This window comes from Anopheles coluzzii, chromosome 2 (assembly GCF_943734685.1).
Source record: "Anopheles coluzzii chromosome 2, AcolN3, whole genome shotgun sequence".
Taxonomy (NCBI): domain Eukaryota; kingdom Metazoa; phylum Arthropoda; class Insecta; order Diptera; family Culicidae; genus Anopheles; species Anopheles coluzzii.
Genome location: NC_064670.1, coordinates 118,067,897 through 118,094,382, shown reverse-complemented (window position 1 = coordinate 118,094,382; position 26,486 = coordinate 118,067,897). Strand labels below are relative to the sequence as shown.

At 44.6% G+C, this 26,486-nt stretch overlaps 1 protein-coding gene across 3 annotated transcripts in view; it reads left to right on the top strand.

Annotated features, from left to right (window-relative positions):
• Positions 1–866: 866 nt before the first annotated feature.
• LOC120952266 (Krueppel-like factor luna) overlaps positions 867–26,486 on the top strand; it is a 273,069-nt gene continuing 247,449 nt past the window's right edge. The window contains exons 1-2 of one of the 3 annotated variants that reach the window (XM_049607463.1): positions 867–1,059; positions 7,887–9,575. In XM_049607463.1, the coding sequence (XP_049463420.1) occupies positions 9,474–9,575 (102 nt within the window). In that variant the 5' untranslated portion in view covers positions 867–1,059; positions 7,887–9,473. Of the gene's footprint in view, positions 1,060–1,322; positions 1,565–6,751; positions 7,051–7,886; positions 9,576–26,486 lie in introns of those variants that run through there. The other 2 variants (XM_040371502.2, XM_040371503.2) reach the window with 2 other exon arrangements.

The following is a 26,486-nucleotide window of genomic DNA, read 5'->3' as shown; positions in this document are numbered from 1 at the left end:
TGTGTGTGTGTGTGAGACGAAGAAGCGTCCCCACGACGCACGCCCGGTACACGCGCTAGCCGGCGGCAGCTCGGTCTCACAACCCGAGGGGAAGCCGTTGTATTTCCCTCCGGAGAACGGGGAAATGGCGTGCATGGCGTGCAGGGCGGGGAGTTAGTTACTGGTTGTCCTGGCAGCGGTGGAAAATAGCCGACAGCGGCCGGCTAGCGCATGGCACTCGCACAACACCGGCGAATCGTCGGCCGCTCGTAACGTTCGGGTCCCGCTCTCAGTTCGGTCGTGTTTCATAAATAAACAAGCCGCCTTTCCGGATGCTGTGTGTGCAAACGAGCAAACGGCGGAAGCGAAAAAGCGTGCTGGAAAAGCAGCGCGCAAACTCTCCGTCTCACGCAAACACACACACACACACACACGGTACGAATTTCCCGGAGCGCGTGAGCGATGAAGAGAACGATGAGAGTGACGCTTTTCCATGTGAACTAGGTTCGTTCTCTCGCTCTCCGGCTGTTCCATTCACATGGCGCTTGCCGGTGAAAATTCGCCTCGCCAAAGCTTCCCTTGAATCCTTGATGGAGGATGGTGGGAGGAGGAGGGGATGAGCAATCCAGAGAGCATCCTATCAACGAACCCCCTTATCATCGTCATCGTCATTCGCGTCATCATCAGCCGTCGCGGTCGTGGTCTCGGTTCGTTCGTGCTTTCATTGACGGTTCGTCTTCTCGGCGCCCTCCTAACCCTACCCCCCCTGCATCCCGCTGCAAAATTTCTGCTCCCAAGAGCTCCTTCATTTATCTCCCTCCTCCCCCCTTGTTCTAACAAAAAGGATGTCTTCGTTCGCCGCTAAACCATGGGCGGGGGGGGGGACGCAAAGGGGGGATGTTCACCCGAAGAAAACAGGCGACCCGACCCGATACTCTCCGGGTGTGCGCTCGGGTGCCGACCGCGCTGCTGCGGACGGTCTGCCAGATGCGAGTAGACGTTCGAGGCCGGCAGATCGCTGCACGAATTTTCGCACGCCACGTCGTGTGTGTCGGAAAATTCCCCCCCATCTCAAAAGCCGTGAGTGTGCGTGTGTGTGCGTGTGTGTGTGTGTTGGACCTGACATTACGCGCCCGCTGCTCCCTGCTTCCATGTGGCGGTGGGTGGGGTGAACCACTCCAGCTCCCGCGCCAGTCCGTGTGCGTTCTCTGTTTGTGTTTGTGCATGCACACCAACAAGCACACGTGTGCGGTTCGGTGTCCAGTGCGTTCCTATTCGCTTCGAATAAAAATCCACCCAAAAAGCTCCAGCAAGCAGGTTCACGTTCGAAGCAGTGCCAGTGCCAGTGCCAGGAAAAGCCAGTGGAAAACCCCGGTGGCATTAAAAACGGCGCTCCACCGTCGAACAACGGAAAAGCAGCGTTTGGTGTGCTGGTTCGCATAGTGCTGGTGGTGCTGTGTTTGTTCCGCTTCCGGTGAAGCACAGGCGGAAAAATCTTCAGCTTCATCTTTCCGGCTTGTGCGTCTGTGTGTGTCAGCGTAGCAGGACGGTTTGGTGTTTGGCAAACGTTCGGCAAAGCGCAGAAGTAAGTTTGTCTCCGGTTTGACGCGAGGGCGAGGTGGAGCATCCTTATGGGGAAGGGTTGGACGTATCATACGTACAGCTGCGGGAGCTATCAGAAGTAATCCACCACAATTTGTGTGAACAGTGGAAGTGTGTGCTGTACCAGTGCGCTGTAAAGTGATAAGTGATTGTATTCTGGAAAAGATTCGGTCCAGAAAATTGCGCAAAGTGTTTGTTGTGGATGAGAAGAGGAGGAAAATTATAGTCTTTCTGACTAGACAACAGTGAGCTCTAAAAGAAAATTGTGACTTATAAGACCAATTGGGGATTTAAATTATTGTTTCGAAAACTTTATATTCTCTGTGAAGAGTGCCTAGGACAAGAAATTGTAATATATTGAACTTATTTTGAAATTAACGATCAAACGATTTGATCGAAACTTCTACGTATTTTTCGTGGTAGATTTTCATTGTTCTTAATTCGAAGGATATTTGCAATAATAGGGAAATTTGTAACGATTTTCAAAAATTTCAAGAACACAACATTGCAATGAGCCTGTTTTGCCAGTAGCCCAAACCCAGTACTGCTTTTTGTTGAAAACATGCTATTTTGAGTGAGATAGATGCATTTTTTACGTGCAAATGGAATGACAGATTGCAAATATTGTATGACCATTATCAATTGCAACTTTTTCTGAGATGATCTCAATAATTATATTTTAATACATTTTGGAACTTTTATATGACAAAAGATGACAAAGTGTGAAGTTTAGAACTTTATTTCATCAAGATCTAAATGAACCTGATCGTTTTCATTAACTATTAGCTTTTTATTTTTGTATGTATTTTAGTATTTATTTTATAATTAATCAGAGAATCAGTAATGTTGACATAATATTGGAAGAATTATTTGTTGTGTTTTTTTTCTTTTTCAGTATTCAGATCCGTTAGGTGATACAAAAAAGGTTGAGAAAAGTGAACAGTACAAAGCATAAACGTTCCAAAAACATTACAGCGCATTGTCTCAATTCTTCAACTTATAAAACTCAACACTGTTTATCAACCTTCGAGATAGTGAAGCTCTTACCTTTTAAATTTCAGTTTAAGTTATTCAGATTTGTGAAATATGGAGTCGTTTTGTCAAAACAAGACCTTACTTTTTTTGGTAGACTATCTACGTATAACACAAAAAAAAATATTTGCCAATAGGGCACCAGCCTTCTGGGAGCTCTAGGACGGACCGTTCATGTTCCAGGAAGAATGTATGATATATTTTACAAAGTTGCAAAAAACAAAAACAAACCAAAAAGCATCTTCCCCCAAAACGACAGGATGTGATGGTTGGGATCCCTACGAAGCGAATGAATCCCACAGAATTGCAAAAAAAGACGACACCTCTGTCTGACCTGCGTTAGGACGGCGTGCTGCGTGCTATGATCTCATTTTCGGAACAAAAGTAGCCAAACAAACGAACCCCTTCCGTTCGTTTAGTTTCAAAAATAGCTTGCCTGCCAACTTCCCACTGTGCTGCTGGAGAAGGAAGGTTTTTGGAGCGCGTGTTGTTATGTCCCCCCCTCTCAGATGCTTCCAAACCTACCTCACGCGTGCATTTAAGCAAGATGTGCCTCAGAGATGCAGACTTTGATGGGTGCAATGTGAGTGCGTGTTGCATTTAGCAAAAAGCCTAAGAGAGGGAGAAGAACAAAATAGCAGCGACCACTTTAAACAAACCTTGACTCCACCGTTCGACGTGAAAGACGTATTGCTTCCGCTCGATTAGGGTGAATGTTTAGCTAGCTTGGTCACTATCCGGTCACTTCCTGCTCAAACTACTGCTGCCCCGCTGGAGGGGAGTGCGATGCATTTCTAGGACCCGCGAGCGGCTAGAACGCGTTAAGGCTAATTAAAAAGTCAAATCACATCACAACCAACCTTCTGATGCCTGGCGGGTGGAAACTGTTTAATTAGTATGGACGAGTGGCCGTGATGGCTTGTGGACGTGTGTATGTGTGTGTGCATGTGTGTGTTAGTTTCAAACAAGCCGTGGGTGCGTGATAATGGATTAGAAGCCGTCCCCTTCTTTTCGCTGCGGACGAGCCTTCCTGGCGCGACAAATGTCTGGCAAATTATGTGCTACGTCATCAGCTGAAAGCGACCCTATCCGGGACCGGGGGACGGGGGTCATTGCATGCATGAGGTCTTTTGCCCACCCTCAACGTGTCGGGGGTGAACTCGACCCTTCGGGTGAACTTTTACAGCACAACACAACAACAACTTTATTGAACAACCTTCCCAGCAGTAAAACTAGGCAGAAAACAGAAGAAAAAAAAAACTGCGTATGTCTATGACGTTGACGTAGGGACGCTTTAATGTTGTTTTCTTCCCCATTTTCCCCCCGATCCCACACACCCCTCCTTGCAGCAGAACTCAACCGTAACCCGAAAACCTTCCCCGGATCGCCGTTTCAATGGGTGACGGGGATTCAACGCAAAAGGGGGAAAAATCGTACCAATTTTCTCTCCATTCCACCCGTAGGGAGGTTCCGGGCACCGGAATCGTTTTCCCTTTGTTTTGGTTTTGGTGCCCAGCTCGGGGGAAAAGGTCATGCTTTTCCTTCTTCCTCCTCCCTTTCCTCGTGGGTGTTCTATTCCCCCCCCCCTCCCTCTCCTATCGCATCCATTTGTTTGTGGTTGGGTGAAGTTTTCGGGCGGCAAAACAATGGACGATGGAAGAGAATGGCTCTTTTTTTTATTGTAACGGTTTGCGAGAAAAACTTGGAAAATGCATCATCATTTGACGTTAGAATTGTTTTTCATTGCTACGGGCGGGAAACCCGTTACGTGATTGGTCGCATTCTTCCTTGATTTTAGAGCCAAAAATTCAAACCAACCTAGCGAGCGGGAATTAAATAAAAGCATTAAGGCATTTTGGGTTTAAAAATCATCCTTTGCCGCCCGCGGTTGAAATGGTCTACGGTGGTCGTAGCAATCGCTTCCACAAGTTTGATCGATTCCTATTTTTTTGTTTGTCTCTGGGACAAGCAAAGCGGGAGATACTGGGAGTGCTTTAAAAAATCTGGCCCTATCTAATCTGAAAGCGATTAAATGCGTGTGTACAAACCACGACAAGAGGCAGCGGGGAAGAAATGGGCAGCACAGCAATTGGAACTTAAAACTCGTAAAATAATTGTAGATTAAGCGGACAATATAGGAAAGAATGGAATAAAAACATCTCACAAGAGAGCCCTCACGAGGGTTATTTTTACTCTTTCCTATCAATTTCCTTTCTGCTGGCCTGCTGGCTTGCACAACTTCGACTGCAGGCTAGCGCAATTTCGTTATCATAACCGACGCGCAGCATAAAACAAATTCCTGCCGATACGATGACGCACACCGACACCCGCTGCCATGATCCCACCAACCCTCACTACCCCAATACCATCTACATTCCATTCCAGTCGAATATGTGAGTGTGAGTGTGGGAACGAAGGGGCAAAGGGTTAGCTTAGCTATCGGACCCCTCGTTCCAATGCACACACACGCACACACAAACACACGATACAAAAACGAGAGGGGTTAGAAGAGAGTTTCAACCTGTTGTCCAGGAGGGTGACGTTTTTTTTTTTTTTTTGGTCGTTCACACACGCTCTCTATGACCGATCGCGCACCTTGAGAAACACTGAGTTTAAAGGGGCTGTTTTGGTTTCTCTTTCAATGGTGGCTTCCTACACTACCGTACTCTCTCGCTCTATAGCTCACTCTCTGTTTTCCTCTTGCACACTTGCTTTGTAGGTATGATCACATACACCCACACTGACACGCACTCGCATACGAAGCTGTTCGATCGCTTGTACGCGGGCTGTCATGACGCTGGATCGATCCGTTTGGAAAACAAAGGCAAACAGCAGTGGGAGAGGGAAATAAAGAGAGAGAGAGAACACAACAGAGAGCAAGCGGAGGATGGATGCAAAAGTGTTTGGGGGCTCAATAATGTGACGGGTAGGGAAGTATATAGTTAACGTTTAGGTCGTTTTGCATGTTAATGTTCGTAGAGACTTTGAGTCAATTTGGCTTTATTCAACAGTTTAAATAATCTAAACGCCAACGGGAATCAAATGACTATTATCATAGTTCTACTTTTAATTTGATTCGAAAGAGAGTACAGGCTTATACAGTAACCATTTAAGTGAAGCCAGAAGTATAATTGTTGACAAATATGGAAGAAAATTTGCAAATTTTTGGTACACAGTGGTGAAACAAGTAAAACCAATCTAAATATTGTCTATAAATGGACAATACAGCATTACTTGGATTAATTAAAAAAAATTAAAGTAAGAGACAATCTGTGATATATCATATCGTTCGTAACGCTCAATCTAGCTTGTAAATCTATTTGAAGATGATTTTTAAATTATGTTTTTAGATTTTTTAGTTTAAAAAAAACGCTAAATTGAGTAGAATCATATACATCGATTATTTTTAAAATGCAATAAAATAATATTGTATGCAAAAATGTGTTCTTTATGAGATCATATATCATTTATCCCCATATTGCCTTTTACTATACAAATTCATTCATACACATGTTTAAAATTATCATTAGCTGTGTTTTGGTCCTACAACCTGCTGTGAAATTGCAGTCTTGTGCTAATGAAAATGATTATTATTGCGTAGTTTTTATGCAGTGCTTTACTTCAATGTTTTGTAAAATAATAAATAAAATAAAATAATCGCACATTATTTAGCTGCTAGGTTTACCGTGCAATACAATAGTTAAATACTAAAAAGACATTTAGAACTCGACTAGTTGTATCGTTTTCGAATGATGGTTTTTGTTCTCACACCTTCATCGTACTTCGTGGATGAGAAAACTCTCATCAGCACTAATTGTTGTGTGAAAAAGAGAGGGAATATATGTAATAAATAAAAGGCGTTCACAAGTGTACGATAGGCTCGCTTCTTGAGCGTGCGCCCTTCAGCAATGAACTTTCCAGCCAACCTACACAACCCTCGAGTGTGCAAGCCGCTTGCATCGGCGCTCTCACGCTACAAACCGAACTCGCATGCTTTCCTCTCCCACTCCTTTCGCTCACACTTCATTCTCTCTCCATCTCTCTCGCTCTCACACCCAACCACACAGACCGTACGCTGAAGCGGCTTGACCGGTCCCAAACAAAAATCCAAGCCCAAGAGGGTACCCTCAGCGTCAGCGTGATGTCAGCGGCAATTTTAGTTTTTTTTAGAAGCCGGTGTGATTCAGACCGCAGTGTGTGTCGTGCGCGCTCGCGTCCCATTCGCTCAAACACGCGTACGCGTCAAGCGTCTATCCGTACGTCGTTTCCGGTCGTTTTGAACGGTGCATCTGGTTTTTAACAATCCTACACTACCCTCGGTCAACATCAGCAGAACGTCGATCGAGAATCTAGCTGCGAGATTACCGTGGATCAAATGTGCGTGGGGCAACTCGGTGCCCGCCAATGCAAGGGTCAAGATCACTTTCTCTTTCACCGGTCAGTAATGGCGGGAGTCTCTCTGGTCTCTAGGTTAGCTACACGCAACGTGTGGGATGCTGTGATTGAGTGCATTGGGTTGAGGGCGGTGAGGGTGAGCTGGGGGCCGCTTCATTGTGTGATTCTCCCGGCCCGGTCCTAGCACAACACACAATCGTCCATGGTGATGGCGGTACGGGTGTTGTTGCTGGTCGTGTGTGCATTCAGATAAATAATCATTTCCGCCATTTCTGACTCGCCATCGTGTCTTTTGAATGGGAAGAACAGGGAAGGCCCGGGAGAACCACAACATGAACTTTTGATGAGGAGGATCAGCAAAGAGGGAGAGAACGAGGGGGGGGGGACTTTCCTATCTTATCCCCTCTTCTCCTGCAGATGCGGTTGTGATGGTGTTTCCAGAAATAGAAATAGAATCGAGAGATTCTTTCGCGCGCACTGGAAATTTATTGGATTCCATACCGGGGGCGCACACAAATGGTGACGAAAGACACGCATTTGCTGTTTCCGATTGTTTGTATAGCTACTATGCGCCTCTGCGTGTGTGTGTGTGTGTGTGTGTGTGTGTGTGTGTGTGTGTGTCTTTGTGCATGTGTCTATAATTAAACAAAACAACATGATGAACAGGAACGTTGGGTGGGAAGGTCTTCAGAGCTGTCAAAACGATGGCCCGAGGGCTGTCAGCCGACTCCCCAGATACCACCAAGTGCCGATCAATTGATCTAAGTAGGCCTGTTCCTGTCATTGGATACGGAGTCCGTCTCGTACCGTTTCTCATCTAGATGGCCATGACTGTCATTCTAATTATTGTTTCCACTTCATTCTCTACTTTACTCCAGATTTGAAGACATCCGCAGCGAGCAAACCACACCGTGAACCGTGAAAGAAGCCACTGAATGGCTGCACGCAGACGATCTCCAAAATCCGAACCCGAAGTGCTTACTATCAAACTGTTGTTGTGTGCTGCCAATCAATGCAAGTGCAAGTGCAAATCCAACGCAAGTGTGTGAGTGCAAAAGGTGTGAACCAATGCTGTTGATGAAATAATCACGCCTGTGCAGGAGATTGTGTTACGCGTACCGAAAGTGCAGCAGCTCAGCTGTCCTCCATTTTTGACGAACCTGGTTGGACGCGACACAATGGCCAATCAATTGTGGTAGCCATATTTTTTTGGGTGCAGTTTTGGTAGTGCGAAATGTTACCACCAGCAGCAGTTGTGTGGCTCTTCCCGTTAGTGTTCCGTAGTGGTTCTTCTTCCGACCGTGAGTTCTTGTAGGTGAATTTCAAAGTAGTTAAAAAAATATTCAAACTTCTACAAAGTAGTTACCGAAACAGTTTCTGTTCGCTGTGCACGTTTCGAACGCAATGGCTACTAGGGTGCAATAAATTCCTCAACAATTGTTTGCATGTTCGGTGGCACAAAGTGTCTGTGTAAGATGGTCCCGTAGGGCAGATGAAACCCGCGTAAAGAGTTAAATATACATGTGGGAAGCATTGGAGATAGCTGGAAAACCCATGCAGTGAGCAAAATAAGTTGGCAAGATCGTGATCATTTTGATTCCAACTCAAATATGTACGTGTGTGCGTGAGTATGAATGGGTTGGTTAGTTCCCGATCGAGTGAGTTTGTGCCATACATCAGCTAAAGTTGAGTCTAAATCCCTACCACGGGTGCGGATCGTGAGCGGAGGTACAAACGAAAGATTTAACACATTTGTGAAGTGTTGTTCAGAAGCGAAAACCTAAACCAAGAAAATAAAAGAAGAAGAAAAAAGGTATTGTTAAGCCAATACTGCACAAAACGAGCGGAAGTGCGAGAAAAGTGGTGGCGTTGCAAGTGGAAAAGTTTTTTGTTTCCCTTCCAATTTTTGTTCTGTGAAAATCAAGAAGCATACGATTCACGTTTTTTTCTTTCGTGTGGGTTTTGTGTGTGTGATTGTCTCTGATACGCGAGTTTGTGTACGAGTTTAACACGTTTACAGCGCAGTAGATGTAAACACAGAATAGGGCACTAGCGTCAGCATGTTGATGATGGTTGTGGTGTGAAGAAAAAAGCGAGAAAAATCGAAGGCAAAAGAAGTGAAAACCCGAAACCAAAGAAGCATGAGTGCGTTATATTAATGGTTGAATAATTCGTTTCCAAATTCGTGTGTCGTGTCGTGTACCAAGCGTTTTTTTGGGCAAAACCTCTGGAAGAGTTGAGAAGTTAAAAAAAAGGCTGTTGTTCTTGGTGAAGTGTGAGCCAGCAAGTGTTTTAATTATTCTGTGTCAGTGTTTCATAGAGGGAAGGGTTTGTGTTGGCAGAGCTCGGAGACCGGGCGACCCGCGCTTGTGTCGATGTGTTGCTAGAGCTCGGTAGGTGTTGTTAGCTCGATACTGATTTGCTGCAGATTTGATACGACCGATTTTCACGGAACGGCCCCAACGATGGATATACTGCCGAGCGGGAGCATTTTCCGGGAGCTGCAGATCATCCACGAAACTGGATGCTTCTCGTCCGAGTCGTCCTTCGAGGATCAATGGCAACAGGTACGTTCGTTACTTACGAGGTTTTTTTAGATTTAATTTTAAGCTCTAGCAACATTCTTCCCCTTCTTGTGGTTGCAAGAATTGGTTTGTTTTGTGGCTTATCAGTTTGCAGCCCCCCGCACGCCGCCCCGAGCGGCAAGCAATCATTCTGCAGCCATTTAATGTGTCACCTTATCAGTGATTGTGTGGATTTAATGAGTCAACTTCACTGGAACTATCTCATGTCAGCGTTGTGTTTGATAATTCCGTTCGACATGAGACCCTCGATTGTGCTGCACTCTAATGGGCATGATGTCACAGGAAAACCAACGCTCCAAAATCTTGATCTGTTCGATCAAGAGAATGTGATAAAGATTGCCATTCATTGGTTGTGATTTGTTTCTCCCAATCTCCATAATGTCTGATAACATAGTTTGATTCTGTGTGTGTATGTTTCAACAAAGCTTGCTCTTGTATTGCCGGATCGATAAATCCCAAATCTCAAGAACGTTCAAGAACGTTTCATTTGGATGTCGTGAGAAAATGAATGGCAGCTCAGCTTCATGGAACATAAAACAGTAAAATTCAACACTCGAGTGAGCCGAGACTTCTTTCCCTGCTCGTTCCTACTGATTTCCTCCAATTTCCCAGGCGAGAGAAAGAGAGCGAGAAAGATGGGTCAAATATTGTTTATGATCGTCTTTCCTGTGGATGGTAGACGTGGTAGACATTTTCCAGAAGGCATCGAGAAGGCAGACAGAATCGCGCTCTGGTTTGATGTACCTTGCGCCTCCCCTCGCACCCTAGTTTAATAGGACGGGGACGTTTGGCAATCAGATTTTCCCGTGAATTTTGACCACCCGGGAAACGTAAGCGTGAATCGCAACCGGATATCAAACCCCGGGGTATGGGAACGAAAGGGCCGCATTGGAAAGATTTACTCATCGTTCATCGTTGAACTCGGGCATCGGACATGGTATCATGTGTTGTGTTGCAAAATACGGGATGTGTATGTGTATGTAAGCCACGCTAAATGGGAGGCAAAACGGAGGTTTGGTTTGTTTGAAATTGTGCCAAATATTAGCCCACATTTCGTGCGAGCAAATTCAAAATGTTTAAAGATCAGCAGTTTAAAGAAAAGCAATCACAACTGGCTTATCAAAAGTTTGCTTACACGATCCGAGAATATGATAATCGAGGAAAGAAAGTAAAATGCTGTGGTTCAATTTCTTATCAGGAACTTAATATCAACGAAATGGTGAACGGTTTTGCAGCCATGTCCATACGTATTGCCAATTAAGAGACGTTATTTCTTATTCATGGTTGTCTGGTATCCTTTAATGGAGCGTTGTCTATAACCACGTCCTTATAATCGTAAGACTACAGTATAAGTGTGGGCTATTTTGTAACGAATTTAAAAAATGAATGAGAGAAACATTGAATTTTGCAGGACCTATTCATTGGAAGATTATTTATGGACATTGGATATTAAAGATATTGGAAGCAATGTCCGACTGATTCTATATTTTTGAATATATCTTGAGTAATTTCAAAGTTCAGATCTTGCCTAAAAGCATCGTAACAAAACTTCAGAATTGGAGTTCCGACCTTGCTATACAAGAAATCAATTACAACCTGGTTAATCAAAAATTAATTTCAGAAATTGGAATTAAAGTTTAGGTGTTGGCAGAGGAATGAATTGTTGTAGTTCATTAAAGCTTGAATACATTCTTGAAGTTGCGCAGACTGCAGTACAGAGCGCTAATTAATTAAAGCTCTAGATGTTTCGCTTCAGCATCATAACATGTCCGACATGCTTTTCACACACTTAATATTGCCTTGGAAAATCTTTAAGTATCCTATTCATGCTCGTGATACATTGACTATGTAAATCTCCTGAAGTACATAAAACAAAGGTTGCTTTCCGCAAGGTCGGTTTCCGCCATGTTTCGCCAAGCAGTCATGTACTTTGTTCTTTTCGTTTTTGTTGTAATCTTACGTTGCTCCAGTCCTGCACCAGCATTCCTTAAACGATACATCGAGCATGCAAGAAGAATCATCGAGCCCCTCCCCGTCAACACGCTTCCTGACAACGTTTTCCACAGAATTTCTTTCACCATGCTGTGCTAATGACGTGCAGGTAAATGTACCTGTCCGCAGCCGCATTAGTGTGTAGCCGCCGCTCAGCTTCCTGTATGCGTGCTACCGTTCCGTGCTTTGTTGGTCCTTTTTGGACATTAGCTATCCCTGATTCATCGGTGCAGCATCGACGCGCGGTAGAAGGGCAAGCAAATCTTCCATGTGTTTCACTCGCGCTGGATGTTTATTTTGGGCTGTACTTCCCAGCTCCCCATAAAACAGAAAAGCAAGGAAACGGATCCTTACCGAGGGATACGGATTGGGTTGAGGAAAAAAAAAGGTACCGGAAAGGCGCTGTTACGCCATCTTCACGGTTTCGCACTTTTTTCGCCGCTAGCTATGAGAAGACCCTGTGCTTTCGTCTTCGTTTCTTAGAGGCGTCCCTTATCTTTCACCCTGCACCCTGCACCAGCAAACCACCGTGTACAGCGAGCGTGTCTAAAGTAACCGGAAGTCGATCAGAAAGTAAACCAGCATCATCGTTTTCCATCATCGCCTCAGCATCACCACCACCACCACCATCATCATCATCAGTAGTAGCAGCGACAACAGCGACATCGTCATAAAAGATGGCAGGAAAATCTTGTTGCGAAAATTCCGCCCCTTCCCTGCTGCCCTTTCTGTTTCTGGTTTCTCCTCTCGCTCGTCCCATTTCGTGCCGGTGTAGAAAGGGCAGCAAGACGATACAGGCTAAAGGAATAGGAAAACATAGACTGCGATGAATGTAACCATAGGAACCGGCATCATCATCCTGGCACGTCCTTACCAGTTCACTGTGTGTGTGTGTATGTGTGTGTGTGTGTCTGTTTGGGTGTGTTTGGGTTGTATTTTGCGCTTACAACTATCCGTGTTTTCCACTGCCGGGTGTCTCCGCCGGCTCTATTATTTCTTGCCACTTTGCCGGCGACGAACTGGCTACCGAGGGCGGCCGCCCAAGATGGAGGCGCAAGACGGAACGATGGAAAACATTCCCGCTCCCTTAAACAAGCCATAATTTTCTGACCCGGTAGCATTGCCCGGCTGCGAGGGCAACTCGAGGCAAAACTCTCGTTCCCTCTCGATCACTTTTTCTCTTTCTGTTTCCTGCTGCAAAATAGCACGTGGAAACGTGTGTTCGAGGGTTTGGAAAAGGCGGCATCGTCTTGAGGCGGGGGTTTTGTTTTTCCCTTTCCCCCCTTTTTCCCTTTTTGAGGGGGAATTGGGGTGCTGTTTCTTGCTGGTTGGAAAACTGTAACCAAGCACACGCACACAGCATGGGAAAGCTGGGGAGCTAATATCATTTCGAACGAAGCTTGCGTTGCGTTTCGCGCACTTCGGCGGAACCTTACGGCCCAGCGCGTGTTGAAAAGGTTTCCGAGTTCTTTGCGTTGGATTTTCCTCCCCGTTTTTCCCTCCTCTCACCCTCTCTGAGTAATCCAACCATGGTTTAATGTTGTGATACGATGAAATCTAACAAAACCGAGCGGGGGAATACATACGCAGCGCCGCATACAAACGAAATTTGCCAACCTCTCGCGGTGCTCTCCCGCGATATTTTCCTTGCTGAAGTTTTCACCTCTTCGCAATTTTCCTTGGAAGCCTAATAGAAGCACAGCGTATAAAAAAAAATGATAGAAATGCGACCGTTATCCAGCGACCAACTCAGCGCCGTCTGAAACGTTGGAAAAGCAAGCGCGCACCGTTTACTTCACAAACTCCGTCCATATTCGAGGCTTATTTTCTTCCGCTGCTCGTTAAGGGCTGGTTCGCCCGCCACGAACCTTGCTGTGCCGTTGCCTCGCCCCCCTCCCCTTTAACGGAGGGTAATATTTTCCGGTGCTTCTTTGCCTCACCTCAAAGCCTCTGGTTCGCCCTCCTGTTGTCTATTGCGTTGCAGTCTATTTGGAAGGAAAGGCATTTTATTGCCTTCATATTTTTGTAGGGTCTCTCTTTTGCTGTTTACTTTGGGTGGGTGGGTGTGTGTGTGTGTGCGTGCTCCCGTTTGGTTTGGTTATGGTTCATCGGGTCACGCGACATGCAAATTTTCCCGCCACTGAGCAGCGGGGCTGGAATGCGGGGAGCAAAAATGAAACGAGGAGACGCACGGACATTCGCAGGGGTTTTTTTTCGTGTGAGTGTGGCAACCTTGGAAACGATTTTTCATCGGTGATTTTTCCGCCTGGCTGTTTTCCCAGCACACCGGCACGCGGTTGGTGGGCTAGGTTTGAAAGGGCGGAGGGTGTGTTTGCGTACAGAAAAGTGGAATACAGTGGAATACAATGTCACCTTTGCTTCCTTTTCCCGTCGATCGGTGGCGGGCTGGGCTTTTCGCAATGTGCTCCACCACCGTGCCTGGGATAAACAGTAGTTGGAGTGAGCAATGGGCCCTGACCGTTGCCATGCCGAAGAACCGGTCCTTATGATCCAGTCTGATTCCTTCGGTCACTTCATTGGTCGTTCCTGTGGCAACGGTTTATCTTCATTTTTTTTCTCTCTCTCTCTCTCTCTCTCTCTCTCTCTCTCTCTCGGTGTTTTTCTTGGTTTATTTTTTCTTCAAAAGCTTTTGTTTGTTGTTTTTCTCTTCCCAGGCAAGTGAAACTCATGGACGGCAAATTGGTTTCAGTCTTGGAAAACATCCGGTTTGAAGCTTTCTTTATTATTTGTTCTGTGTTCTCGTTCCAAAATTGTTTGGTTGTGAATTTTGCGCGTAAAAAAAAAAAAAACAAGTCAACCACTCAAAATACAGGAGCACGTTATTGAATATTGGCTTACACCGCCGCAACTCGCACTTCCACTCGCCCGATAAACAATGCGTTCGATTAGAGAGTACATAAATTGGGGGTTGGCTACGTTGCGATTATCATAATTTTTCATTACGCAATCTGGTCGCGCTTTTGTTGGCAAGGAAAATTTGCTGCCTGCTTTAGCTTTTCTTTACTGCTCTTACTCTGACCCGCTACCGTACCGTACTGTGCGTATTGGTTTTGTCGGTTGTCGGATTGGATTGCACTTCCGGTGTGAGCGGGGAGGACATTTTCAACTTGAGTTTGTTCTTCTCATTTTGGTGCCAAGCGGATTCAAACAGAAAAGCCCTGAGCAATTGAAGAAACGAAATCTGCCTGCAAAATAGTGTCGGCTATTTCAAACTAGCCGAAATGGCAGGAACCAAAATTCTGCGGTTGATTTACATGGCTTTCCATCGTGCAAGAAGGCAGGCAGCGGCTGTTGTGATAAGAAAACCTCGTGCTGCGCTTTATTACTTTTACTTCTTTGCACATTTTCCCGGAAAGTTGTAAAGCTCTGCAAACGCGCGCGTAGGTAAAGTTTTTGTACAATTGAAGAAAATAGGAGCCAAAGAAAACTCTAATTTTAAAACGCCAAAAAAACAGTTGCCCTCCAATGCGCATTGGAGGAAAATCTGTATCCTGTTCCGGTCAACCAGATCGGTGATAATGGGGAGGGAAAGTTGAGAACAAAAAAAAAAGCTCGTCCTCACCCAAAATGTCTGCGGTGAAGGAAATGTCCGGACTTTTCATTTTTATTTCATTACTATTTTAGCTGTCTTTTTCCATCCTCCGTTCACCCTGTGTTTGCGCGTTGTGGGAGACTGTGAATGGAAATTCAATTAAAGTTTTCCTACCCACCACACCGAAACTCGCTAACGAAGCGCGCGTCCTACCCATTTGTTCCTTCTTGACGGTTACCGGGTTGGAAATGGATTTGAAGAGTTGAGCGAAAGAAAGATAGAGAGATAGAAAGACACGCAATTAGCTATACCATTCATTCGTGAACTTAGGGGAGGGGGGGGGGGGTGTGCAAAAGAGAAAAATCCATTCACAAAAACCAACCAGACCACACACACACACACTATCGAAACATGTGCCGGTCAAGCAAGGGAAAAAGTTTCACCCGCAGCAGGCTTTGCAAACCGCAACCGGTGTGCCGATAATGGAATTACTTTGTCATTTTTCACTGGACCTAGGGGTTTTCCCGGAAGCGAGGAGCTCGTTGCATCCTTCAAGGCTAATATTCGTTTCCATTGCAGAAGGTATGTCGGCATTCGGTGGACCCGCAGCACACGGTAGTCGGTGTGGATTATAATAAATTCAATTGTACCTTATCAGCAGGGTGGAAGATTTGTGTGTTTGTGCTTCCGTTTCGGCTTGGCGTGACCGAACGAGAATTTCTTTTCTTTTCCAGGGCTTTATGACTTTTTTTATTTTTTCCCTTTGTCAAATGATACCCCGAAACACTGCACCGGGCACGCTGACCACCCATCACCAGGCTAATCAGAAGTTTATTCAACGAACAAAAGCGTTTCGGTGGAAAGTTTTCGCTGTCCCAGCTTTTCCCTTGGAACCCGAGAAAACCCGATAAAATGTAGCCCTTTTTCCGGGAGCGGGTAGGAATAGAAGGATAGCTGACAGATTTTGCTGCTGGAGCCTATAAAGTTTAAAGGTGTGTGTGTGTAAAAGACAAAAATAATTCTTTTCTCTTGTCGGTCTGTGCCTGAGGACATTATAGGAATTGTGTGATTTTTTTGGGGAATTTAATCGTCTGTAACGTTTAAGACTTTTTTCTCAAAAACAAAAAGAGGAAGAGAAAACTCATCCCTAACCGATGGAGCTTGAGCTCGAGCTTCACGTCACGGAACAGTGTGCAAAATGATTGCCCAAAAAAGCCCAAAAGGTGATAAAGTTTTAATAAGATTTCACACCTGCCAGCGGAGCTTTTGGGGTAGGTTAGTGAATTGTTTGACCGAAATGGTTTGTCACTCTTCCTCCCCTTCCTTTCCCCTTCTCCGCAGATGGCGGGTCAATCGTCTGTTGTAAATGGATAAATTATGCATCATTTCCCTCCTCCTCGGGACACTGTGCCCGAGCTGTGGTTTTTATTGGTGAATATTAAACTCACCTTTATACGACAAGCTGGATTTATTGCCCGGTCGGAATGTGATTCTGTGGGGGGCTAGGGTCGGCTCTATTAATTACTGCCAATCGGTGACCCTTGAAGACACCTCGCGGGGTCTTGCCTAGCCCTTCCCCAGGGTATCGTTTGATTGAATTAATAGTTGTTAATTTTTTCAAGACGCACACACACACACATAAACACTTTCTTCGTCGCTTCGTCGTTTTAACGGGAACGTTTGTGTGGAAGTTTTGTTCATGTCTCTGGAGCACTGTGGGGTTTTAGACAACACGCCAACAGGTCCTGTCGTTGCTGCGTTGCTCCTGGCGAACGCGCTTGGGCCGGGCAGGGCGGCCCTTTGTGTGCGCGGTTTCGGTTTGTGGTCGCCCAGGCTTGTGGCAAAGTTGCCCATTTCCGGACAATTCGTTTCGCCCGAGGGTTGTGGCAAGAGCCTTGCGGTCTCTCAATGCTCTAAATCATTCCACCTTCAACTTCAACAGTCTGTGTGTGTGTGTGAGTGTCGTTCCTTGCGTGATGTCACCCTTCATTCCGGTCGGTTGAAGATGAATGCTAATTTCCTTATTTCCTTACCACACACAAACAAGCACACACACACACACGTAAAGCAAACACGCAAGCAAATAGTTCGGCTCGCCAATAAACGGATTTCGGCAGCTCTTGGAAGACAAATCCTTTCTAAGCCCATTTTGTCGAGTTCCCTTTGGGGCGGGGCAGGGAAGCAGAAAAGGATATCAAAGGATATGTGGTGATGGTGGCAATCAATAAAACTACAACTTCCTTTCCCGGGCCTGCCAATTTGCTTTCCGCAAGCTACCCCAAACGGTGGAGGGAAAGAGAGCAATAACGGGCGAATTGTAAAACTTCTTCCGTTTCCTAAATGCCACGTAAACCTACGCCTGGTGGCTGGTGGTGGTGATGGGCGGAGACAACAACTCCAATTTACTAAACCTCACCGACGTCGACGTTTCTTGAGGACTTTTAATCATCGTCTCGCTCGTCATCGGCCTAGTTTTGCTGTCGCCCATCGATAAAGGGATGGCTTTTATTTGGGGCCTCGCCGACTCCACTCGCTCCCGTTACTGGGAAAGGATGCACGATCGTGTGTGTATGTGTGTGTGTGTTAGTGTAAGTGGAGGGAGGTTATGTAACATGAGCCTCACAGCAAAACAACTGCCATTATGGTGACAAATCGACTTGCCTTTTTCGACAGGCGCTTTCTCTTTCTTTCCCTCTTTCTCCACCGTCTCTCCTCCGAACGCCACAGTGACGACGCACTGGAGACGCTGACAATTCTTCCCCGCACACTTGGGATTGCCGCTCGCGTCCCAACGGGGTTGTTTGTTGTCTGTTTTTAGCTTCCCGAGGGTTTAGCTGTTTCTGTGTTTCTGTTTCGGTGTGACGGGAAGCTGATGGTGTTTGGTATACTTAAGGCAACTTAAGAACTCTTTTGCTCTTTCTCTCCCTCCGTCTCTCGCGCTTCCATTTCTATGGGCTGATGGGAGGCTTTTGTCGCACAGCTGAACTTTGCCGAACGCGCTGTGCCTTTTCTATTGGGTCGTAATTATTCAGCGTAACGTTACGTTTTTCTTGGGTGGTTGGGGTTGGCCAGGAGTAGAGCATGAAACTAGGATAAAAAATGCGGGAAGAGCGAGATGGTAGAATATGATTTGCTGCCTAGTAATCGAGATGGCAATCGGGTTGGGACAACGGATGGGTACGGTTTGCCAGTCAGCAGGATCACCATTAATGTTCAGGAGGGAACGGGCAAAGGGCATGAAGCGGGAATAGCAAGTTGTTCGCAAAGTTCTGTTTTGCATCAATGGTTGTACTTGTGTCAGTTATGAACTCTTGCACAATCATTTAAGCGCCGTATAACGATTTAAATAAATTATGACTTTTAAGAAAATGTAATGTCTGAAGATAAAGAATAAAGTTCTTTCAAACAATGTTTTCAAAATGCCACTGTTGGAAAGGAGATCTAAAGCATTAACATATGCAAAACATAATATTGAAAATTGTTACCGAAAATTTTAAGAACTTCTTGGAAACGTCAAATTCCATAAAGTACATAATGTTTGCGTTAGTATAGCAAGTAAAAACCAGTCATGAATTAAAATTCAAACGAATTTAAAACATGTGAATTAATTCTTGACAATTTTTTTTTTGTTAAAATCTAGATAAATCATAATAAGACAAACAAAATAGATAATCTATGAAAAAATCCAAAGCGCTCTCTATGTGGGGAAAATTGAAGAATTAATAGAAATAAAAATGTAGAGAAGCATAAACAAAAAACCAGGAAGAAAAGACACAGAAGAATCAATAAAGAAGCATAAAATACAACCAAAATAGCCTCGGTGCCTGAAGATGCTTTCTCGTAAACACATTATTTACGTTCTTAACCACACTTTCTCTTCTCGCTGCCGGACAATGTCATCCTCAATTCCGGTCCCGTCTCGTTGTGCCCCCTTCGCAGCAAGTGCGTCATTTTTTAGGACCCCGCGCACGTGTGGAACGCACTACGTGTGCGTGTTGCGTATCTAAAACCGCGCGCACGATGGGAAGATTTCACCAAACAGAACACACAAAAAAGGACGCCCCAAAAGCGGAACGAAAGGCATAGCTAAAACCATCGAAAAAAAAAAACTCGGCCCACAGCCAAAAAGAGAAAACGCGCGAGAAAAGAAAGCAAATAAAAATGCCCCTGCAACAGAACCAGCGTCCCCGGTACATTCAATTGAGATGATTTATTATATTTAACGATCTTTTTCTTGCATCCTTCCTCATGGTTCGGAGTTTCTCGCACACGGAATAGGTGTGGGTTGAATCAGGGGGGGTCCAAAGCAAGGAAAAATAGAAATGCCCGCATACCGCAACGGAGAAGGTGTGAACCGGCGGAGTACAGAGGGGATAAAATAAGGGACAAATTCACTTCGGACGAATTCCACCAAACACGGAAGGTGCGTAGGTGTGTGTGACCGAAACGAAAACACTTACGAGTGTCACTTGCAGGCACGGGACTGTCCGTTTGTCATCAAAACATTGTACTCGCTCAGCGTATCCTTTCGATAGATCAAGCTTCCGATCCTCGTATCTTTTTTGTTTTGTTTGTTTGCTTCCCTTTGCCCTACTTTAGCTCGAACCTGGGGTGTCGGGTCTCTTTCATCGGGCGATTCTTTTTATTCAATTTGCACTCATTGTCCCCCACCCGCTCCGGGATTATATTTTGCGTGCCCGCGGGGGGTGAAATGGCCGTCCCTCTAGGTCGCTGTTGTTTATTTGCTGCCTTTCGACAACTTCCGACACCGATTTTACGCCCTTGCAGACGGGTTGGGACACCGGAAAAAAGGGTTTTCTTGCCAAATATGTTAAATAAGAGATGAGCTTCGACAAACGGCAATGGCACCGGAGCGTTTCACTTTCGTAGGTCGATATGTTTTTTTTTGTACGACACCAACGACGAATCCTGTTTTACACACCACTCGGGGGGGTATCACTTTGTTACATTGAAGCTTTTCCAGTGTGTCTGACACGGTCAAGCACACGGTGAAAGAAACACGGCAAAAACCGGGCAACAGGGCACGCTCCAAAATATTCGGGATGTAATGGGATGTAGAATTTAGTGTAATGGTAAGTTAGTAAAAGGTGTTGAGCTCCAGGGTAAAAGAAAGCAACACCAACCAAATGGGGTTAAAATCGAAACCGAGCTTTGGGTGCACCGAACCCAGGAACAAAACAGGAACGTAAATATTAACGGGATAGCGTGCAAAGGAAATACCGCCACCGAAAAGGGACAGTTGCACTCAATCATCGGGCGAATCTTCGGTTTTGTTTTGCAAGCTTTCCGCCTGCTCAGGTATGAGGTGACTCAAATGAGGTGATTGAAAAAGACGATAATGTGTTCATTATGCGGTTGTTTCGAGTGTAGTGATCGGCGAAAGTTTAATTTGAGTGAAAACAATGTTATGCTGGTGCTGAAAACAAGAATTGCAGTCGTAAAGCAGGCGGGAAGGGATTAAAGATTCAGCGCAATGGTAATGTTAAGTTTTAATTAAAAGTGGAGAAGGTTCAATTTGATTTCGATTCCTTTTTTTGTTAAATGCTTGCTAATTAGCATGATGTTTGAATGATAACATTTTTCATTCAATATCTAATTGGGGTGTTAAAATAACACAATAGGAAGAAAGTAAAGGTATGTGATAAAATACCATTAAAAAAAAATATTGAATTTACCATTCCGAAGTTAGATGATATCTTAACTAGATGCAAGAGATTGTCTGTAATCATGACCTTTCACCGTGATATTGCCGGAAAACCCTGTTTAAAGAGACAGAATACATGATTGATTAATCTTATTTATGAGCTCATTGTCTGCTGATGCATGCTGATTATTCGGGATGATTTATACTTCATAGCAATTCGTAGAACTATGACCATTTTCACACACATGACTGTTCATAACTATTCTAAACAATGACTCAGAGAGAATAATCTCATGAGAGGCTACTATATACCTTATATAGATACATTGTAAATCCCCTCATTGTGGCATTAATGAACGAATTTCAAGATTTCAAATTCAAAACTGAAGATTCAAGATTCAAGGTTCAAGGTTCAAGATTCAAGATTCAAGGTTCAAGATTCAAGATTCAAGATTCAAGATTCAAGATTCAAGATTTAAGATTCAAGATTCAAGATTCAAGATTCAAGATTCAAGATTCAAGATTCAAGATTCAAGATTCAAGATTCAAGATTCAAGATTCAAGATTCAAGATTCAAGATTCAAGATTCAAGATTCAAGATTCAAGATTCAAGATTCAAGATTCAAGATTCAAGATTCAAGATTCAAGATTCAAGATTCAAGATTCAAGATTCAAGATTCAAGATTCAAGATTCAAGATTCAAGATTCAAGATTCAAGATTCAAGATTCAAGATTCAAGATTCAAGATTCAAGATTCAAGATTCAAGATTCAAGATTCAAGATTCAAGATTCAAGATTCAAGATTCAAGGTTCAAGATTCTAGATTCTAGATTGATATTCTCTTAAGATTCTATAAATCTTGGACTTTTTCATGGTAGACGTTGAGAATGGTATAAAAAATTGAGTTCAGTATGACTCGATGGCTCCTTCAAGTTCAGATTTGTATCCACTACTGGTTAAACTATCCTTCGCTTGAACCACGTTTTGATCTGATTATTCAGCCAGGTTGCAAAACAATGTTCAAGCATAAAAGGGTAACGTTAACTTACACCAACAAAGTATAGAAAAAACGGAAACTATGGAAACCAAATCCACCACGAACAAACAACAGGTTAGGAAGCGTTTGTCCCTTTGTGTTGCTCCTGTTCCACCGACCCAAGTACAAATAACGCTTGGCTGATAGCGCGCCCCCATCCGAAGGGAGTACACAAAGTGCACTTACACACAGGTTGCTCTTTAACCCTCCTGTGTTATCCCCTATTTTGTTGTTATTCTACAAAACAGGTCCGGTATGCCTCACCGGCACACACACACACGACGCTAACAAAACAGGGGAAGAAAAGGTCGCGTGCCCGGCGTGGTTTCAGATATCACTATCACTGGTGTACTGTGGACGCACCGAAAAAGGGAAATTAGTCTCTCGTGAGAGACCGTCGTAAAATGTGGGAATCGCAGTACGGTCGGCAAAACTTGCAGCTTGAAAAGGGTTTGCGTTGGTTAGTTGAAATTATGCCAGCCAAAACACTCACGCCTGGATCTGTTGGGCTTGCTTTCCTCAGAGGGATAAGGTTCATTTATTGTCCTCTCAAGAGTTGGTGTTGTTTTCTTCCTTCTGCAGGACAATGGGGGCGGTTTCTTTTACCGTCTATCCTCTACCGCCGACACACGATGCCCCATTTTATAGACAATTTTCCCTCCCCATTTTGTCGCACGGTGTAGACGCACAGAATGACTCTCGGATACCATTGTGCTGCAACACCAAAAGGGGGGAAGCAAAGTACGGGCGCAATAAAAAAATGGGAGGGTTTCGTATTTATTTTTCCAGCAGGGCCTTTTCGCCTGAACGGCGGTTGCTTGTGGTTTTCATTCGCACGCTTTGCAAATTTTCTCTGCATCAAGCCATGACCACGAGGGCTTCAACCGTTTTCGGCACTGTAGCGCAATAGCGAAAAAGTAATTGCGAGCGCGTGCGGTTCACTCAGCACTTGGTTTTGCTTGGGGCATGTCGTAAAACAGTTTCCTTCGCATGCTTGCTTTCTTCCAGACTGTGAGGCAGCTACAGACCAACCAAAAAAAGGCGCAAACCATCACCAAAGAAAAATGTTCTAAAAAAGGAAAAACCCGATCCTATTTTCCTCCCACAGAAGGCGAAACGTCTAGCTGGGGCCGTTGCACAGACACGGATCGCGCGCGCTTTCCGGCCTTTGTTTAAGTTTAATTTTCCTGAAGCTTATTCCTGGCAAACCTGACAGCCGTTTGCCGAGCAAATCGCACACATTCTCCCCCGTTGGTGCGTTTGTGTGCTGTTTTAATGTTTGCCACTCTACGCCTTACCTCAGCACCGTGTCTTTGTCTGGCAGGAAGAAAATAGGAACTTCTTCTGCAGCAAGCGACCCCGTAACTAAAGGCCCGTGAGGAAAAGGGCGAAACAGTCGTGAAAAGAATCTGGCAATGGAAAACTTCACCCCCTCCAGCCAGCTCTTCTTTTTTGTCCCTCCTGGTTCGAAAAAGGGTTAAGGTAAATGAGAAAAGCAAACGGTAGAATGTTTTTGTTTTGATTCCATGTTAGTCCTCCTTCTCACTCCTGGCACACTTTTCCATTTTGGTGGGTTGGAAAATGTGCGTCAAAACCCCGGATCCAATCGTTTCCGTCCATTGTTATTTTTTCCCTGCTTTTTGCCCTGCGCTTTTTCCTTCTACTTTCCATCCTCCCGCCTCCTACCGCATTGTGTGCGGTTCGTGTTTGTTCTGCCGACGGTATTATTGTTGTGTTATAAGCTTTTAAAAGAAATGGGACGTTTTCTTTTCCTCCATTTTCTTGTTTGAGGTTCCTTAGAAAAGGCTAAGACATTCGTCCCTTAAAAGTCTTGGAGAATGTAACACACACAAACAGAAAAAAAAAATCCTACATGCGGGTGGTTTTCGGCCACCGTTGAAAGGGCTTAAAAAACCCGCAACCGCGCTGGTGTTGAAGCGAACAAAAAAGAGGACCTAGTAAAGAGGGGCACGAACGGGACCGGTGAAACAAAAAGGTGGGACTCCCCGAAACAAATCTGACACTTTTCCGTGGAAAGAATCTTTTTAATTCAAGGGTAAGGATATTTCACGGTAAATGAAAGTAAAGCGAAGCAAGTGCTTGGAAAACATTACTCCGGGACGGTAATGCGGTGTAGGATAATCGTTTTAATTAGTTTTTATAGGCAGCTTGACAACCGTATGCTTTCACCCTGGCCGCGCGGAAAGGTATGCAGCTCAAACTAAGGGGCAACTCTTTAATGTGGATGCCCTCCCCCTAGCAGATAACCCTTTTATTGTGCAAAACTTTTCAAGAAAATGTTTGACTGTCGTTTCCTTTTTAATCAAAGCAAAAAATCCCCATTGAGCAATTCGTATCCTTACGAGGTAGGTTTTACTCGCTCGCCTTCTCTCTCTCACTCTCTCTGTTGTTGCTATTTTCAAAGTCATTTGTCCATTGCGTGTGGCGCCGGGTTTATGGTTGCGAGACACCCGGTCCGGGCAATTGCTGCTATGCTGGTCGTCGTTTTTTTTCTTATTGCTTAAACCCCCCGTTTAAACCCTCGATTTTGCACTTACGCTCCAGAATAGAATTTTCAACCCCTTTTCTGTTTCCGAAACGCTCCATTCAGAACCGCTAGGCGAACATTTTGCGGTAGCCATTAGAGGTTTTTCGGGTAAGGTTTACTTGGAGCGAGACGCAGCGAAGGCAGATGGGGACCCCCTGTTTTGAAGGAGGCAAAGCAGCAGTGAACGCTGTATCATGTGGCTAGACGGCGGGGACGTGAATAAAATTGCGAGTACGGGGCAGCCCCAGAGAATGGTCAAATTGACCACGTCGCCACGTCATTTTCAACCCGTACGGTCGGTAGTGTTGGTAGTGGGATCGATTGAAACCAAACACCGGCTCTGGCACACGGGCTAGGTCGTCATCGTCTGGCGGGGAAGAAATTAGAGCCAAACCACCTTTTTATGCGGGCCAGCCTTTGTGAATTAAAACACGAATTAAATTTGCCCTGCGCCGTTCGCAGCAGAGTACCGTGTAGGTACTAGGGAAGTGAATAGTGGAAATAGGAAAGTGCGAGTTCGAGTAGGAGGTTTTATACTTTGGAAAATGTTTTTTTGATGTTTATAAAAGGTTATACTGTTTCTGATGCTTGAGTAAAATTGTAGTTGCAAATTGAAGATTTTTTTTTTCTATAATTAGTCTTTGATATCTTTTGAGTGTCTTTTGTGTTAAATTGATCAAATTTAACCATCAGAATCAGTTAAATTGCAATTGGCCTGTTGAAATATAACTCTCTAATGAAAATGGTTTAAATTTGACTCCTTAATGATTGGATCTGTTCAATACCGTTTAAAATTGATTGGCTTGCATTTTCTTACTCTATTTTTATTTATTAATTTTTTTTTCGGGCAAATTATGTCCTGTGCTGCCACATACATTATTATCAAATAGAACAGTTTATCCTTTTTTATTTAGAATTAGCTGGAATGAAGAATAAGCATTTAAACGGACACATGCATTTAAACGAATTGTGCACTTTCCACAGGTTTATCTGATATTTTGCTCTTTTTTTGAAAAAAATTGGTTAAAAAATAAATCTCTTAAGTTGCACGTTGTAAGTTGTTATTCCATGATTTCCAACCGATAATGGTTCCGTGTGTTTACTGCTTCACACTATCGCAAAGCAATTGTAGCTTTACTACATCGAATATCTCCATTCCCTTGCTTCCTTACTGCACCATAAAAACGCATGTAGCAATAACAACATGTTGTACTAGCAATCTGTCCACCATGCACTCGCTCCACTCGCTCCATTCGCTTCCCAATTGTGTTGTAAGGTGTCACGAGCATTGCATTTCATAACACTGCACAAGCCAATCTTGCTCACAATCAAATTCGCTGTACACATCAGGTAAAAATCAACAAAGTGCATCATCCCCCGTCGAATGCATGCCAGCAGAAGATGAACCCAGCAGCGATGCCCAGCGGCCGGTTCAGGTATCCTTCTGCAACACAGAAGGCACGCCTCGGCAACAGCAACCGACACCATGTTCGTACGCCATGTATCGGTGCCATGTTGCGGATGAATGTTGTTTCGGGCGCTTATCTTTTCGGCTACATGTACAAGTGTAAGTGTGTGTGTGTATCGAGCGGAATCGGTGTTTACAACGTTTGCAACACACTGACGCGTTCACCTCGGCAAAGGCTCGTAAAATATTGAGCGGTGGCAAAAACAAGCCTCACCTGTGCATAATAACCTCATCGACTTGCCGGACGGCCACCCACACGCTAAGGGAGGGTGGTTGGGAGGCTCTTTTTTGGGGATCGTTGGATTTCTGGGATAATGTTTCGGTCAGCCGGCAGCCGGTCGTTCAGTGCTGCACGTGAGTGATATGCCGATGCTCTCTTTCCTTCCCCTTGCTGGAAGTTGCTGATTGGCTGCCAGTTGCGGTACGGTTGGATTGAACCGAAAGCCATGAATAAAATATGTTGAATGCATTTTTAATGCATTGAAGATAGTGGGAGAGGAAGGATACGGTAGCTCCAAATGCAACAATACACCCTCACACAGCAACACTGAAATGCGCTATTGAAGGTGTATGAGCGAGATATATCACAAAAAGGGGTATGCAAATAAACGCACACAACATAAAACATAAA